This window comes from Lissotriton vulgaris, chromosome 11 (genome assembly GCF_964263255.1).
Source record: "Lissotriton vulgaris chromosome 11, aLisVul1.2, whole genome shotgun sequence".
Lineage (NCBI taxonomy): Eukaryota > Metazoa > Chordata > Amphibia > Caudata > Salamandridae > Lissotriton > Lissotriton vulgaris.
In genome coordinates, this window is record NC_141699.1 from 98,012,288 (window position 1) to 98,030,131 (window position 17,844).

At 50.1% G+C, this 17,844-nt stretch overlaps 1 protein-coding gene across 4 annotated transcripts in view; it reads left to right on the plus strand.

Annotated features, from left to right (window-relative positions):
• The window catches only part of CABIN1 (calcineurin binding protein 1), a 1,446,726-nt gene that overhangs the window by 738,457 nt on the left and 690,425 nt on the right, over window positions 1-17,844 (plus strand). For all 4 annotated transcript variants that reach the window (XM_086942778.1, XM_086942776.1, XM_086942775.1 and 1 more), the window contains exon 25: window positions 6,462-6,722. In XM_086942778.1, the coding sequence (XP_086798904.1) occupies window positions 6,462-6,722 (261 nt within the window). The remainder of the gene's footprint in view (window positions 1-6,461; window positions 6,723-17,844) is intronic.

Genomic DNA, 17,844 nt, shown 5'->3' on the forward strand with positions numbered 1-17,844 from the left:
TTCAAGAGATGTCCCGTCTGCAACTCGAAGTATCCCCACATCGACGTCCACCCGGTGTGCAACAAGTGTCTGTCGCCGGACCACGATGAAGCCAAGTGTATGGCTTGTTCACGCTTCAGGTCCAAGAAGACGCTTAAGCTTCGACTAGCTGCGCGCCAGGAGGCCCAGCATGCTGCACCGGCGCCTGTGGACATCTTCGATGCAGGGGATTTCAAGGGCGAATCTATCCAGGACGTTACTGAATCGAACCCCGCGTCGGACGTCGACTACGACTACGACGCGGATGCAGAGATGTTCGAGGCCGAAGAAGTCGTCAACGAGGTAGGAGACGACGACGGGGCCCTCGGGGCCATGGAGGATAGCTCGGACGAAGAGCTTCCTCAAACTGACTCTGGGGCCATGCCAATTCATAAGGCTCAGGTCGAGGGATCGCCTTCGGGCCTTACCCAAGATCTTACTATGGGTTCTACGGCCCCGCCTTCGGGCTCGGCCACGGACATTGCTGTTGAGCCACACCCTGGCAAAACAAAACCAAAAGTGAAACCTACGGTCTCGACTCCAGACACTGCGCAGGTGCCGTCCTCGAAACCGAAAGTGCGCATCGCTTTGGTCGGCTCCAAGGCCTCGGAGCCCTCGGCGCCGAAGGTTGCTGTCGAGCCGAAGGCTCAAGTCAAGGGCGTCGAGACGAAGTCTGCCGCGCCGAAGACTAAAGTGAAGGTGGTCGAGCCGAACGCGTCGGCGCCGAAGACGGTCGACGCCGGCAAAGGCCTCAGCAACCCAAAGAAGGCTATCGGCGACCCGAAGAAACGGCTGGATGACCCGAAGGTTCTCGCGACTCTGCGTCAGCAGGACAAGGCCAAGGGCACCGCACCCCGAGAGTCGACTCCAGGTGAGGCCTCGAGAGATTCCATTGAACCGGCGCGCCCATCCGCCGCGTTCACCAAGAAGGTGACCGACTCCCTGCAGCGCATCAGGGACGGGACCGCGTCGGTCAGTCCGAAGGATCCTCCGCCTACAAAACCGGTGGAGAAACCACTTAAGGCGTCCACGCCCATCCATTTCACGTTGCCGCCAAAGACGGCGCCGAAGGCTTTCGCTCCTAAGGCTGTCGCCAGCGTGCCCTAGAAGGTCTCCTCGGTGCCGAAGTAGTCAGCGGTGGTCCCCGGCCCACAACCTCGACGACCTTCAGTGGACCAGCATCAGAAACAATTAATCGATGCCGAAACGGGCAGGCTTTCCCTCCACAAGCGGAAAATCGCCCCAGAACGCCCAATGGAGTCCTACAAGATCCCTCTCAAGAAAAAGAATGACTCTGCTTTCACTCCCGTCTTGGTGGAACCACTTTCCCCACAGACTCATAATGTTTCGCCCACTTACTCTGATGTGGACGCTGGAGAGGGGGATGATGAGGATGAGTACAGTTATCCTGTCTATACAGACCCTGAGGATACCAACGAACCCTGGGCTGCTGGTGGTGACCCTGGTGATCCTCAATCAGAACAAGACCCTCAACTATTTTCTGCAAAAACGTCCCCTACAGAAGACTCTGCAGCTTTCAATGCCCTCATTGAGCGGGCAGCTAACAATCACAACGTCCAGCTCCATGCTGACCCTGTGGATGTCGACTTCCTTTTTGATACCTTCTCAGTCTCAGAAAAAAATGTTAAGACTCTGCCTATGCTGAAAGGTGTTTTAAAACATGCTGCCGAGATCTTTAGAGAACCTACCAGGGCGAGGGTGACAAACCCTAGGATTGAGAAAAAATATAAGTCAGCGCCTACTGATCCTACCTACATCAAAGGACAGTTGCCTCTGGACTGCCTTGTCGTCTCGAATGCCCGGAAGATGGCTAATTCTCAGACTACGGGTGATGCTCCTCCCCCAGACAAAGAATCCAAGGTTTTTGAGGCATTGGGGAAGAGGGTAGCAGCACAGGCAGCCAACATCTGGCGCATTTCTAACACACAAGCGCTTCTGGCGAGGTATGACAGGGCACACTACGACACACTGGAGACCCTGTTGCAGCACCTGCCTGATGAATACAAGGAGGCGGCTGGGATGCTGATTCAGGAAGGGAAGCTGATCTCCAACGCTTCAATTAAGTGCGCTCTGGACGCGGCTGATACCGCTGCCAGGGCTATAAACACTAGTGTTATGCTACGGCGACATGCCTGGCTGAGAATCTCTGGATTTAAGCCAGAAATCCAAACCACCATCCTTAACCAAACAGTCAACCCAGATCACCTGTTTGGCCCGGAGGTTGACACCACCCTAGAAAAAATTAAAAAGGACACGGAGACTGCGAAATCCATGGGTGCCTTACAGTCCCAGCAGTTTCGGCGTGGGTCTTTTCGTCGCTCAAGCACTAGAGGCATTTCCAGAGGCCAGCTCTCCCAGTCCACGCAGTACTACAAGGGCAACACTCAGTTCACATACACCAACAAGAGTCGAGGTGGATATCGTGGTAACAGCGCCAAGGGCAGAGGTCGTGGAAACAACAGCTCCAGATCCTCTGCCACGAGCAAACAGTGACGCCTTGTCACTGCCCCCCGACCACACAACACCGGTCGGGGGGAGACTCCAGCAGTTCCTGCCGGTCTGGAAGTCCATCACCACAGACAGGTGGGTCAGGAAACTTTTTCAATACGGTTATTGTCTGGAGTTAACGTCCACTCCACCCAACATGCCCCCAAGAAACCGTCCTATGTCGGCCGAGCATTTGCACTTATTGCAGCAGGAAGTCACCGTTATGCTGCAAAAAGGAGCACTAGAGCTCGTGCCTGTGCTAGAAAGAGGCACAGGGGTCTACTCCCTGTACTTCTTAATACCAAAAAAGGACGGCTCCCTCAGGCCCATCCTGGACCTCAGGCCACTCAACCATTACATTCTGTCGGAGCACTTCCATATGCTGACCCTGCAGCAAGTGCTCCCGTTGCTCAGTCAGGGGGATTTTCTTGCAACTTTAGACCTGAAAGATGCGTACTTTCACATTCCACTGCACCCTTCACACAGGAAGTACCTCCGGTTCACCATACAAAACCAGCACTACCAGTTCAAGGTTTTGCCTTTCGGTGTCACCTCGTCACCCATGGAGTTCACAAAGTGCCTGGCGACAGTGGCGGCGCACCTCAGGAGACGGAACATTCACGTCTACCCTTATCTGGACGACTGGCTCATCCAGGCAAAGTCAGCCCAGCAGTGTGCCACCCACATGTCCCACACCATTCACCTCCTGCACAATCTGGGATTCTCACTGAATTACCCAAAATCCCACCTCCAGCCCACCCACATACGGCAGTATCTGGGTGCGACTATAAACACTCTGGCGGCCACAGCACAGCCAAATTCAGTGAGAGTCAGCAGCATTCAATCGCTGATACAAAATTCAGACCTCAACACTCGCTTCCAGCAAGAGTGTTCATGCAGTTGATAGGCATGATGGCCTCCTGCATTTCCATAGTCCCGCACGCGAGACTACATATGCACCCGCTTCAGGAGTGCTTAGCACGTCAGTGGACTCAGGCTCACAGGCAGTTGAAAGACCTAGTGTTGGTGAGTGGTCGGGCATACAACTCTCTGCATTGGTGGAATCCACGAAACCTTTGCAAGGGCCGACCATTCCAAGAGCCTGTGCCACAGATCATCCTGACAACAGACGCCTCTCTCCAGGGTTGGGGAGCTCATGTACTCCATTACACAGTGCAGGGACTATGGACGCAACAGCAACGGAAGATGCACATCAATGTTCTCGAACTGATGGCGATCTTCATGGCACTCAAAGCCTTCAAAATACATCTGTGCAACAAGGTCGTGTTGATCCGGACGGACAACATGACAGCCATGTACTACATTCAAAAGCAGGGAGGAACACACTCTCCGCAGCTGTCTCATCTGGCTCAGAGCATGTGGAAGTGGGCCATTCAGAGGAACATCTTCCTCATGGCAGAACACCTCCCAGGCAAGGACAATCACATGGCGGACCTGCTCAGCAGGCACAGCCACCAAATGCATGAGTGGGAGATACATCCATCAGTACTCCAACCGTACTTCCAATGGTGGGGTCATCCAGAGATAGACCTGTTCGCCACAAGGGAGAACGCAAAATGCCAAAGCTTCGCCGCCAGGTTCCCATACCCACAGTCGCAGGGCAATGCGATATGGATGAACTGGTCAGGCAAATTTGCGTACGCTTTTCCCCCAGCACCTCTGATACCGCTGGTGGCACGCAAGCTCAGGCAGCACTCGATTACTCTCATCCTGGTTGCTCCAACGTGGGCTCGCCAACCATGGTACACCACGTTTCTAGAACTGTCCATGGTACCGCATCAGAGGCTACGCCTCACACTTAGCCTTCTGACGCAGAGCCATGGCGACATTTAGCATCCAGATCCGCAACAGCTCAACCTGGTGATCTGGCTCCTGAAGTCCTAGAGTTTGGCTACCTGCACTTGCCTTCTGACTGTATGGACATCATTCGGGAGGCAAGGAAGCCCACCACCAGAGTATGCTATGCGGCAAAATGGAAGCGGTTTGTCATTGATTGTGCAGACCACAACATTAACCCGCTAGATGCATCTATTCAAAATATCATTTGTTACCTTTTCCATCTGTACAAATGTAATCTGGCCTATGCTTCCATTCGCATACATCTATCTGCAATGGCCGCTTATCTCCAGAACAGGCAGCACCTCTCACTTTTCAGAGTGCCTGCCATTAAGGCCTTTCTAGAAGGACTCAAACTAGTCATTCCTCCGCGGACTCCACCAGCTCCGGAGTGGAACCTCAATGTGGTCCTCACCCGGCTGATGGGTCCTCCCTTTGAACCACTGCATTCCTGCGAGATTTATTTATTTTTGAGATTTTTATTGCGCAAACAAATACCCGAAGGTGTCTCGGCGCATTCAATTCCTGACGTGGAAAGTGGCTTTCCTCATAGCGATTACATCGCTGCGGCGAGTTAGTGAACTACAAGCACTAACTATCCAAGAGCCATTTATTCAAATTCATTCTAACAGGGTACTGCTTCGCACTAACCCTAAATTCCTTCCTAAAGTTGTGTCTCAATTCCATATTAACCAGACTATTGAATTGCCGGTTTTCTTCCAAAATCCTGAGTCATTGGTTGAGAGAATGCTCCACACCCTTGACGTCAAGAGGGCCCTGATGTATTACATCGATAGGACCAAGGATTTTAGGAAAACTAAACAACTCTTTGTTGCCTTTGCACCACACCACAAAGGTAACCCCATTTCCAAGGCTGGTATAGCCAGGTGGATCGTGAAATGTATCCAGATCTGCTATCTTAAAGCCAAGCGTACTCTCACCATTCCACCAAGGGCCCACTCCACCAGAAAGTTGGGGGCCTCCATGGCATTCCTTGGAAATATTCCTTTGGAAGACATATGTAGAGCAGCCACATGGTCTACCACACACACATTTACAAAGCATTATTGTGTTGATGTGCACTCCAAACAGCAGGCAGCTGTAGGGCAGGCTGTTCTTAAAACACTTTTCCAAACTGCTGCAGCTGGCACGGGCGGCCGCCGTTAATGGAGGGACTGCTATGTATTCTATGCACAGATATGAATTCAGCAGCCCACAAGACTCGAACCGAATATGCTACTTACCAGTATGCATCTGTTCTTGGCATGTAGGGCTGCTGACATTCATATCGCCCGCCCTCCTCCCCGGCGCCTGTAGCAGCTGCAGAATTCACACATACTTCTAGCATGGTCATCATTCACTTAGTTTCACTCCATCTTGGCCACAATGGCTAAAAACAATCTGAGGATGGAGTCGATGCCCATGCGCACTGTAGTCCAGGGGAGGAGCCACCTATCTCGTGATACTTCGAAGACTCTTCCAGGACAACAATGTGCAATCATCCTGACCCAACAGTAGGCGGCGATCTATGCACAGATATGAATGTCAGCAGCCCTACATGCCAAGAACAGATGCATACTGGTAAGTAGCATATTCGTACCAACAGAATGCATACTTTCTCTCCCCCTCTGATGAAACCACAGACCGACAGTTTATGATGCAAGGCATAGAACATCTAGTTCACTCAAATGACATTCCTGTGCAACTCTTTGAAGTTGTAAGAAAATTACCTCTGAAGTTAGTCAGACCCGACTGCAGGATTACCGTTAGAATGGCTAGTGAACTTCACAAGCTTGGGATACTTTTCTGTTAATGAGCAACTGAAGAAACACAACCAGTGGGTGATTCAGTTCTGTTCACTGCAGAACAGCAGATTTTGGTTTCATGTGTGCCCAATTGTGTATCTGTTACAAATTATAAGGGAGTGTATTGAGGGTTTTAAATTGGATAGTCTCAGTTGTGCCAAAAACCTTGACAATTGTGATGGAGCATCAAAACTTGTTTCTTGCATGGTGTTTTCAGAGAATTTTAGACTGTTTTATACAATTTCCCTCTAACCTAGTCACACTTCTTTGCAGATGGAGGAGCGTCGGGATGGCATGCTAGAGACATCCAGGCAGTGCTTCACGTCTGCGTCCCATTGTGAAGGTGACGGAGATGAGGAGGAATGGCTGATTCATTATATGCTTGGGAAGATTGCAGAGAAGCAGAAGCAGTCTCCTAAGATGTACCTTCAGCACTACAAAATGGCAGGACACTATCTTCATGAAGAGGCTGCCCGCTATCCCAAGAAGGTTCATTACCATAACCCACCAGGGCTGGCCATGGAAGCATTGGAGGTAATCTTGCTTCCTGAATGTAGTTTCTGGAAAGTGTCAATCCTAGCAGGAGTTGTCATGGATACCAGTTAATGGAGTGGCAGCCATTTATGACAATGTTCCAAGCTACAGACCAACCAATGAGCAATCATTGATCTTATTTCATGATGATAAAATGAGTCTGCTGCTTTATATTCTGTTTGATTTTTACATTGACCTGTTTTTTCCGTCTGGATTTTTCAATTATCGTTATAAAGCTTGTTGAAGTTTTTACTATAACTATTGACTATTCATTTAGAGTCAGGCAGAGCAGTGTATCTGGCAAAATCCGTGTATGCCTCCTCCTCCCAAATCACTATTCCCCCATTTAATTAGGAATGCCTGTTTTGCGAAAGCAGAGCCTCATCAGTCATAGCTGTCAGAAGCCCTTTGCTTGTGACCTATCTGCCACAGGGTTGAGATATCTAAGGGCTCAGCAGACCAACTTTGTGTAGGATGAGCCTTCCAACACCGTTGGAAACACAATGAGATGATGGACGGAGCTCTGAAACGTTTCAGACACTCACCCCATCACTATTAGATCTGGGTTGAATCCATCATCGTTCTTTTGCTCACTTTGCCACCCCAGTTCAGTTCCAGCCTTATATAAATCAGTCTTGACCCTGTTCCTCATGGGAAAAGTCCAGCCTGAACTGCCAAGCCAGGTCTTCTCTGGACTTGAAACAAGCTTCCAGGGACTGGTTTTGGGGTAACACTCCTCATCAGCCAGGCTATCTTGAATCCAGTGGCAAAGTGAGCAAGGGACCACTCCTGGCTGTCATGGCAACAGTGAAAAGGAAAAAGTCATAAAAAAGCAACAATAAGCCCCACCTGTTGGAGATATCTCCCCAATATGTCAGGGATGTTGAATATTTTCTTTTGCAATAGAAATTGGGCCCTGCATAATGATTGCTTCTAAGATGCTCCTGCTATATCTGTAGGAGCAATGTTGGTGAAATACCTACAGATCTAATATGCCCATCTGCACTACATTTCAGGTTAGGAATAAGTCCCTGATGTACCATTCACATTCATGTACAATTTCCGTGCCAACAAGTTTTTCCATCGGAATGCAATTTGCCAAGCAACTTATGTATTATTAGGCCACATTGCAAATTGCACTTTTATAGGGGTCGCAAAACACTTCATGTTTATTTGGCAGGTCTCAATTTGAGACCTCCTGTGACTGTTGTAAATGCAGTGCTGGAGGCCTTTGACCAATCATATCTACGTTGTCAAACGTGAAACATTTTTTTTAGAAGCAGCTCATGTCCACTAAAGAGAGTGGGACTCCTTTAAAAAACAAATTCTGCTTTTCTGGGAGAAGGAGTAACCCCCGCTTAAATGAAAGACTTTTATGAGGACATGCACTTCATTTTTGTACGGCCTGACCTCTCCGAAGCACATTCGGGCCCCGCAGGGTCATAGGTGGGCCATCATGTCCCGTGCCGGCATCTCTGGCCCGACGCTGATGGTCCCCCATAGATCCGGCCGGGGATCCGGACCAGTGCTGATTGTGAATTGCGACCTTCCCCAACGCTGAGGCTCCCGGTGCCCACGTTCGGCGCCAGCCCTATTCTGATTCCAGACGACATGGAGCTGGAGCCGCGTCAATCTAGGCCAATTCCGACAGTTTGCAAGTGCTTCCACAGGTCTCGGAGGAGGCTGGGTCGATCCTCTCCTAAGCAGTATCAGATTTGAGAGACGCAGCAATATTCTTAATTAGATGTGGTTTAGACATGGCTGAGTCGCTGGGCAGAGTGATTTCCATGATGGTGGCAGGAACCCAGGAACCAGGAACCCCCACACAATTCTACGAAGACATTACTGACTTCATCAGTCCACATGCCCTCACATCCGAGAACTACATTCTACTGGGAGACCTCAACTTCCACCTGGAAAAGAAAAACGACAACAACACCAACACCCTTCTGGATAACCTGGCCAACCTCGGACTAAAACAACTTGTGGACACCCCCACCCACTTAGCCGGACACACGCTCGACCCCATCTTCACATCCAGCAAACACATCTCCTTCGATCACACCACAGCTCTCCATTGGACGAACCACAGCTGCGTTCACTTCAGCTACAAAAAGACCACGACCCACAACCCCCCACAACCTATTCCTCGAAGAAACTGGAACAAAATTACCACCGACCAACTCTTCACATGGCTCAACCAAAACCCTCCTGCCATATCTTCGGACCCAAACCAAGCTGCCACCAAACTCACACAATGGTTCACCCACAGCGCTGACGAATTAGCGCCTTTGAAAAACCACCAGATCAAACAAGGTTGCAAAAAGGCCCCCTGGTTCAACAATGACCTTAAGAAATCCAAGAAGTTATGTCGTACCCTCGAGAAAACCTGGAGAAAAAACCCAACCACTGACAACCTGACCACCTTCAAGGATGCCACCCGCAAACACCACCAACTGATCCGACCCACCAAGAAATCAGCATTCAAGGATCGACTCAACAATAACGCCCACAACAGCAAGGAACTATTCAACATCGTCAAAGAATTTACCAACCCCACCGCCGGCACCAACGACATCACTCCCTCCCAAGACCTCTGCGACTCTTTATCCGCCTTCTTCCACAACAAAATCGCTGACATACACAACAGCTTTGAAAACCAGTCCGAAGAACAGACCACTCCACCCACCCCCGAACCAAAACAGCACTCTCACATCCTTTGCGCCTGGAACCCAATCACCACTGAAGACACCATCCGCCTGATGAACTCCATCCACTCAGGATCGCCAACCGACCCATGTCCCCACCACATTTTCAACAAAGCAGCCTCCATCATCGCACCCCATCTCCGCGATGTCATCAACTGTTCCTTCAACTCCGCTACCTTCCCGGAAAGCTGGAAACATGCTGAACTCAGCGCCCTTCTGAAAAAACTCACAGCAGACCCCTCTGAACTTAAGAACTACCGCCCCATCTCACTCCTCCCATTCCCTGCCAAAGTCATTGAGAAAGCCGTCAATACTCAGCTCGCCGCCTTCCTTGAATCCAACAACTCCCTCGACCCCTCCCAGTCCGGCTTCTGAGCCAAACACAGCACCGAAACCGCCCTCATCGCTGCTACAGACGACATCCGAACGCTACTGGACAACGGAGAAACAGCTGCCCTCATCCTACTTGACCTCTCCGCCGCCTTCGACACAGTCTGTCATAGCACCCTTATTCAACGCCTCAGCAACGTCGGAATACAAGGAAAAGCTTTAGACTGGATCATCTCGTTCCTCGCCGGAAGAACCCAGAGAGTCCGCCTCCCCCCATTCAAATCAAAGGCCACCGAAGTCATCTGCAGCGTACCACAAGGATCATCACTCAGTCCCACCCTCTTCAACGTTTACATGAGTCCCCTCGCATCCATCGCGCGCCAACACAACCTCAGCATCATCTCCTACGCAGACGACACCCAGCTGATCCTCTCCCTCACCAAAGACCCAAACACCGCCAAAACCAATCTACACGAAGGAATGAAAGAAGTAGCCGAATGGATGAAGAACAGCCGCTTAAAACTAAACTCGGACAAAACAGAAGTCCTCATGTTAGGATCATCCCCCTCTGCCTGGGACGACTCATGGTGGCCTCCGGCCCTGGGTACTGCACCCATACCTACAGATCACGCACGTAACCTGGGCTTCATCCTAGACTCCTCCCTCTCGATGACCAGACAAGTCCATGCAGTCTCATCCTCATGCTTCAACATCCTAAGCATGCTCAAAAAAATCTTCCGTTGGATCCCCACCGAAACAAGAAAGACAGTCACCCACGCACTGGTCACTAGCTGACTAGATTATGGAAATACCCTTTACGCAGGAACCACAGCCAAACTACAGAAAAAACTTCAAAGCATCCAAAACGCCTCAGCCAGACTCATACTGGACATCCCCCGTCAAGCTCATATTTCCGGGCACCTGAAAGACCTCCACTGGCTTCCCATCAACAAGAGAATAACGTTCAGTCTCCTCACCCACGCACACAAGGCCCTCTACGACCTAGGACCCGAATGCCTCAACCCCCGACTGTCCTTCTACACACCCACCCGCCAACTACGATCCTCCAATCAAGCCCTCGCCGCAATTCCGCGTATCCATAAATCCACCATGGGAGGAAGATCCTTCTCCCACTTAGCGGCCAAAACCTGGAACTCCCTCCCCACCTGAGGATTCAGTGGCGTTTAAAGCCCTCATTGAACGGGCGGCTGAAAATCATGACGTCCAGCTCCATTCTGACCCCATTGAAGTAGACTTTCTTTTTGACACCTTTTCTGTCTCAGAGAGAACTGTCAAGACTCTGCCTATGTTGAAGGGCGTCTTAAAACATGCTGGGGAGATCTTTAAAGAGCCTACCAGAGCCAGGGTGATAAACCCTAGGATTGAGAAAAGGTATAAACCAGCGCCTACTGACCCTACTTACATCAAGGGACAGTTACCTTTGGACTCTCTTGTTTCAAATGCCCGGAAGTGGGCTAATTCTCAAACAACGGGTGATGCTCCTCCCCCAGATAAAGAATCAAAGGTGTTTGAGGCATCGGGGAAAAGGGTGGCAGCTCAAGCGGCCAATATCTGGCGCATTTCAAATACGCAAGCACTTCTAGCGAGGTATGACAGGGCACACTATGACACACTGAAGACCCTGTTGCAGCACCTGCCAGACGAATACAAAGAGGCAGCTGAGATGCTCATCCAAGAGGGGAAACTAATATCCAATGCTTCTATTAAATGTGCACTGGACGCGGCTGACACCGCGGCCAGAGCTGTCAACACTAGCGTCATGCTGAGTCGACATGCCTGGCTTAGAATCTCAGGATTTAAGCCAGAGATACAGACCACCATTCTTAATCAGACAGTAAACCCTGATCATCTGTTTGGCCCAGAGGTGGACACCACCTTGGAAAAGATAAAGAAGGACACTGAAACTGCTAAGTCCATGGGGGCCTTGCAGTCCCAGCAATTCAGGGGTGGCTCTTTTCGTCGCTCAAGCACTAGAGGTGTTTCCAGAGGCCAGCTGTCCCAAACCACGCAGTACTATAAATGCAACACGCAGTCCACATACACCAAACAAAGTCGAGGTGGTTATCGTGGAAACAGCGCCAAAGGCAGGGGTCGTGGAAACAACAACTCCAGATCCTCTGCCACCAACAAACAGTGACGCCTTGTCACTGCCCCCCGACCACGCAACACCGGTCAGGGGGAGACTTCAACAGTTCCTGCCAGTCTGGAAATCCATCACCACAGACAGGTGGGTCACACAGCTCATACAGTACGGTTATTGTCTGGAGTTAACATCCACTCCACCCAACGTGCCCCCAAGACACCGTCCTATGTCCAACGAGCACTTGCACTTATTGCAGCAGGAGGTCATCGTCATGCTGCAAAAAGGGGCATTCGAGCTCATGCCTGTGGAAGAAAGAGGCACAGGAGTTTACTCACTGTACTTCTTGATACCAAAAAAGGACGGGTCCCTCAGACCCATACTGGACCTCTGACCCCTCAATCAGTACATTCTATCGGAGCACTTTCATATGCTGACCGTGCAGCAAGTACTCCCATTGCTCAGTCAGGGGGATTTTCTTGCAACTTTAGACCTAAAGGATGCGTATTTTCACATTCCGCTGCACCCGTCACACAAAAAATACCTCCGGTTCACCATCCAAAACCAACATTACCAGTTCAAGGTTTTGCCTTTCGGGGTCACCACGGCACCCAGGGTGTTTACGAAGTGCCTGGCGATGGTGGCGGCGCACCTAAGGAAACAAAACATTCACGTCTACCCTTATCTGGACGACTGGCTCATCCAGGCAAAGTCAGCCCAGCAGTGTGCCGCCCACATGTCCCACACCATTCACCTTCTTCACGATCTGGGATTCTCACTGAATTACCCAAAGTCCCACCTGCAACCCGCCCACATACGGCAGTATCTGGGTGCGACGATAAACACTCTGGCAGCCACAGCACAGCCAAATTCAGTGAGGGTCAACAGCATTCAATCGCTGATACAAAGATTCAGACCTCAACACTCGCTTCCAGCGCGAGTGTTCATGCAGTTGATCGGCATGATGGCCTCCTGCATCTCCATAGTCCTGCACGCGAGACTACATATGCGTCCGCTTCAGGTTGCTCCAACGTGGGCTCGCCAACCATGGTACACCACGTTTCTGGAACTATCCGTGGTACCGCATCAAAGGCTGCGCCTCACACCCAGGCTTTTGACGCAGAGCCATGGCGACATTCAGCGTCCAGATCCGCAACAGCTCAACCTGGCGATCTGGCTCCTGAGGTCTTAGAATTTGGCTACCTCAACTTACCTCCTGACTGTATGGACATCATCCGGGAGGCAAGGAAGCCCACCACCAGAGCATGCTATGCGGCGAAGTGGAAGCCGTTTGTCATCTATTGTGCAGGCCACAAAATTAACCCACTGGATGCATCTATTCAAAACATCATTTGTTATCTCTTATATTTGTACAAATGTAATCTGGCCTATGCTTCCATTTGCATACATTTATCCGCAATGGCTGCTTACCTCCAAAACAGACAGCACCTCTCACTTTTCAGGGTGCCTGCCATTAAAGCCTTTCTGGAAGGACTCAAACAAGTCATTCCTCCGCGGACGCCACCAGCTCCGGAGTGGAACCTCAATGTGGTCCTCACCAGGCTGATGGGTCTCCCTTTTGAACCACTGCATTCCTGCGAGCTGCAATTCTTGTCATGGAAAGTGGCTTTCCTTATAGCAATTACGTCGCTACGACGAGTTAGTGAACTCCAGGCACTAACTATCCAAGAGCCATTTATTCAAATTCATTCTAACAGGGTGGTGCTTCGCACTAACCCTAAATTCCTTCCTAAGGTAGTGTCTCAGTTCCATATCAACCAGACTATAGAACTACCTGTGTTCTTCCAAAATCCAGAGTCACTGGCAGAGAGAATGCTCCGCACACTTGACGTCAAAAGGGCCCTAATGTATTACATTGATAGGACCAAGGATTTTAGGAAGACTAAACAACTCTTCTTTGCCTTTGCGCCACAACACAAAGGTAACCCCATTTCCAAGGCTGGTATAGCCAGGTGGATCGTTAAATGTATTCAGATCTGCTATCTGAAAGCCAAGCGCACTCTCACTATTCCACCACGGGCCCACTCCACTCGAACGTTGGGGGCATCCATGGCTTTCCTTGGAAATATTCCTTTGGAAGACATATGTAGAGCAGCCACATGGTCTACCACACACACATTTACAAAACATTACTGTGTTGATGTGCACTCCAAACAGCAGGCAGCTGTAAGGCAGGCTGTTCTAAAAACACTTTTCCAAACTGTTGCAGCTGGCACGGGCGGCCGCCGTTAATGGTGGGACTGCTATTTATTCTATGCACAGGTATGAATTCAGCAGCCCACATGCCTCGAACCGAATATGCTACTTACCAGTATGCATCTGTTCTTGGCATGTAGGGCTGCTGACATTCATATCGCCCGCCCTCCTCCCCGGCGCCTGTAGCAGCTGCGGCATTCACACATACTTCTAGCATGGTCATCATTCACTTCGTTTCACTCCATCTTGGCCACAATGTCTAAAAACAATCTGAGGATGGAGTCGATGCCCATGAGCACTGTAGTCCAGGGGAGGAGCCACCTATCTTGTGATACTTCGAAGACTCTTCCAGGACAACAATGTGCGATCATCCGGACCCAACACTAGGCGGCGATCTATGCACAGATATTAATGTCAGCAGCCCTACATGCCAAGAACCGCTGCATACTGGTAAGTAGCATATTCGGTACTCTCCTGCCGGTCCGCAGGTCGGCTGCAACTGGTGCTCCTCTCTTCTACGCTGGGCCCCCTGGGTTGTTAGGCACCCACAGACTCAGCGGCCTCTCCGCTCCTGTCTCCCCAAACGGTGCTCCTGGCCTCTATCCTTCCCCGTATCACAGGGGCGCCGTCATCTTGTCCTCCCAGGCCGATGTTGCGTCGTTCCTCTTGCCAAAGCCTGCGCCCTGATTTGCACGCTTATTTTGTGTGCCAGGACAGCTTCTGCTTCCTTAACAGGCCCCCTATTCCTGGTTGCCTCCGGAACAATGGATGATGTCGGATTTAGCGGGTTTGTAGTTGGCCACTAGCGCAGCTCGCTCAGGTGGCAGCCATCTTCATCGGCTTTCCCCCCTAGCCTCCTTTCTTGACAATATTCCCTGAGAAGTTAGTGCTTCGCTCTAGTGCCTCTTTCCTTTCTTAAGTGGTAACACCTATCCATGTGGGGCAATCTCTCACCATGCCCACTTTCTACACTCCTCCACATCCCTCTAAGGAAGAGGAGTGACTCGATTGTCGAGACCCAAAAAGAGCATTGATGTTCTACCTTGAAAAGCATAAAAGAGTTCTGGATGGATGACCAGCTATTCGTGGAGTATGCTGGTGCGAAGAAAGGTCGGTCAGTGCAGAAAAGGACCATCTCATGATGGGTCATTCTCGGCATCAAGATTTGCTACGTACTGGCAAAGAAGCAGCCTGCTTAACACTTGTGGACTCTTTCCACCAGAGCTAAGGCTGCTACCACTGCATTAGCATGTGAAGTCCCAGTCCTGGACATCTGTCAGACAGCAGCGTGGGCATCCCTGCACATGTTTACCACGCATTACTGCCTGGGCAGTCAGGTCCGCAGGGAAGGCCATTTTGCCCGTTCAGTCCTGCAGGATTTTTTAGTCTGAAATTGGTTTTCAGTCCCTCCTCTGGGTATGATATTGCTTGGATGTCTATTCAAAGGTAAGGAATCTGAGGCTAGATGTCAGTGTCAGGTGGTCAGTGTCAGGCAGGGGTAGCAACAAGCCTTGGCAGCGGCAAAACATTTAGTTGAAGAATAGGGTGCAGTGTTGTGACCAGCAAGGTCCAAGTGACTTACCATGAGCAGGTAAGTCAGAGTGGGCAAGCACGGAAGCCACTAGAGCCAAAGAAGAACCTCAAGAGGACCTACAAGCAGAGGCACAGGAGTCGCAAGATGACCATGAGCAGCTCACCAGAGGAAGAAGGCCCATGGTGCAAAGGATGCAGCGCAGACGAGAATCTTGGTTGCTGGAGATGCTTGAGGCTAGAGCTTCTTGGAGCCTGAAGATCTCTGGTTAAGAGTCAACGGCAAGTCGGTCCGGTGCACAGGGCTGCTACTACAGAGGTTCCGATCAGGGATACTGAACTCCAACTTGCTAGGAAGACAGTGCAGGCGGGGGCAAGATGGCGTCCACACGAGTGGACGTGTGAGCTGACCGCTCCTGCCGGGGCTCACAAACTGCTGCTGCTGAGCTGAGAGAACTGAACATTTCATCATGTCAAACTGCAAAAAGAATTTATCTGGACTTACTCGAGATAAATGTGGCTGACCTTCTTTTTCTTTTTCTTTTGCTGAATGCTGAGTGCTCCGACAACACTCGCAGCGAGGCTACTGAGACATCGACGAAGCCGCTGGCTTTTAGCAGTACGCCTATTCCACGTCAGGGTGATTGATTCCACGTCAGGGTGATTGATTCCACCTGGGAGCAAGTCGACGGAGCCAACGGGAAGCTCACTCGACTGATGATTATGCTCCCGAAAGGAATGCGTGGGACGCCGCGGGCACAAGCGGTTCTGCAGGCTGAAGATAATTCCGCTGGGAGTGATAAGATCCCCGATAATCCTGCTAAAGGGTCCAGGAATGATGTCAGTACTCTGCAAGCGAAAATGGATGCTGGAGGAAACAAAACTATCCCAGTACTTTTCATCGCTGCCAAAGATAAATGGAAAGGTAAAAAATTTGTTTCTAAACAATCTGAGGGAGTGGAAATGCTGGAAAGCATGATGACGGCGGGCAATCAAATGTGGAACTTGTGCACACGGCATTACCCCCATCTGTGAGAGAAGAGTTATTAGCTGTAAAAAACAAAGAGCGGCTTATTTTTGGCAGTGAGGCGGCTGTACAAAATTCTGTTGGTATGTGTTTGGGTACCGCCGAAGGTAGTGAATTAGCTAGTATACAAGCTGCTGAAGGAGTCATGCAAGTACCTATCCAGGATGCAGAGTCTGGAGATTTTTTTTCTTTATCTGAACAATTGTCTTCATTGTGTGAGGACCTGGTTGAGCATTGTTCGTAAGCAACTACAGCAAAACCTGAGTTGGGGTGAATGTGAGAAACACCAGCAGAGTGATGCTCAACGGCAATTAGGTCAATCAGGTCAGCCTGTGGAAGAAATTTTTTTGTTTTGAATATATTGATCAATTATGTCTCACCAAGATGAGGCAAGAGATGAAAGCCAGAGTGTCCAGAACCTTTGTTGTAAGTTGCAAAACTTGGTCCGACGCCTGCCTAAATCTTGTGCTGACTTCACTTCCAGATTTAATGAGACCGAGGCACGGATACCCAATTTAGAAGATGAATTGATTGCCCAGAAGGCGTTGACCGAATCTCTCAGATCTATTAAAGATGATACACAGTGGAAAATGGCTGAAATGGAAAACCAGGCACGCAGGACAAACCTCAGAGTACTCCAGATCCCAGAGGGGAAGGAAGGATCGGACCTCGGAAATTTATTGTGGACTTATTCACAAAAGCCTTTCCCGAACTCACTAGATGGGACAGGAATAGGGAGATTGAGCGGGCACATAGGTTCCCTTTTAATATTCATATAAGACCAGGTCAGACTGAGGGAAAACCTGGAGATTTTTAATTTCATTTAACAGCTTTTTAGCTCGTGAGGAGGTTTTTCATTTGGCGCGTCCTGACAAGAAAAGGTCTGGGGAGACTTTGAGTTTTTGTTAGTAAAGGCGCTTAAGCATTCCTGATGAATCCGGCTAAACGTACTCTTTTTTCAGGATTGTACTTGTTTCTTTACTAACAAAGCTTCTGCTAAGGAGTATCTAAGCTCTATTTACTGATTATTTGGTGAGGGATAGTGGTACAAGGGAAGGGAAGTAGGGATTAGATATAGTATTGCCATACTTTGAATAGTTAGGAATATGTTTTTTTCCGTCCAGCCAGGGGGAGGAAGGGAGGAGGATATCCTCTTCAATGACTGGGGGGGTTTGTGAGTAAGTGCAGGAGATGCGTGGACGTTTTGCA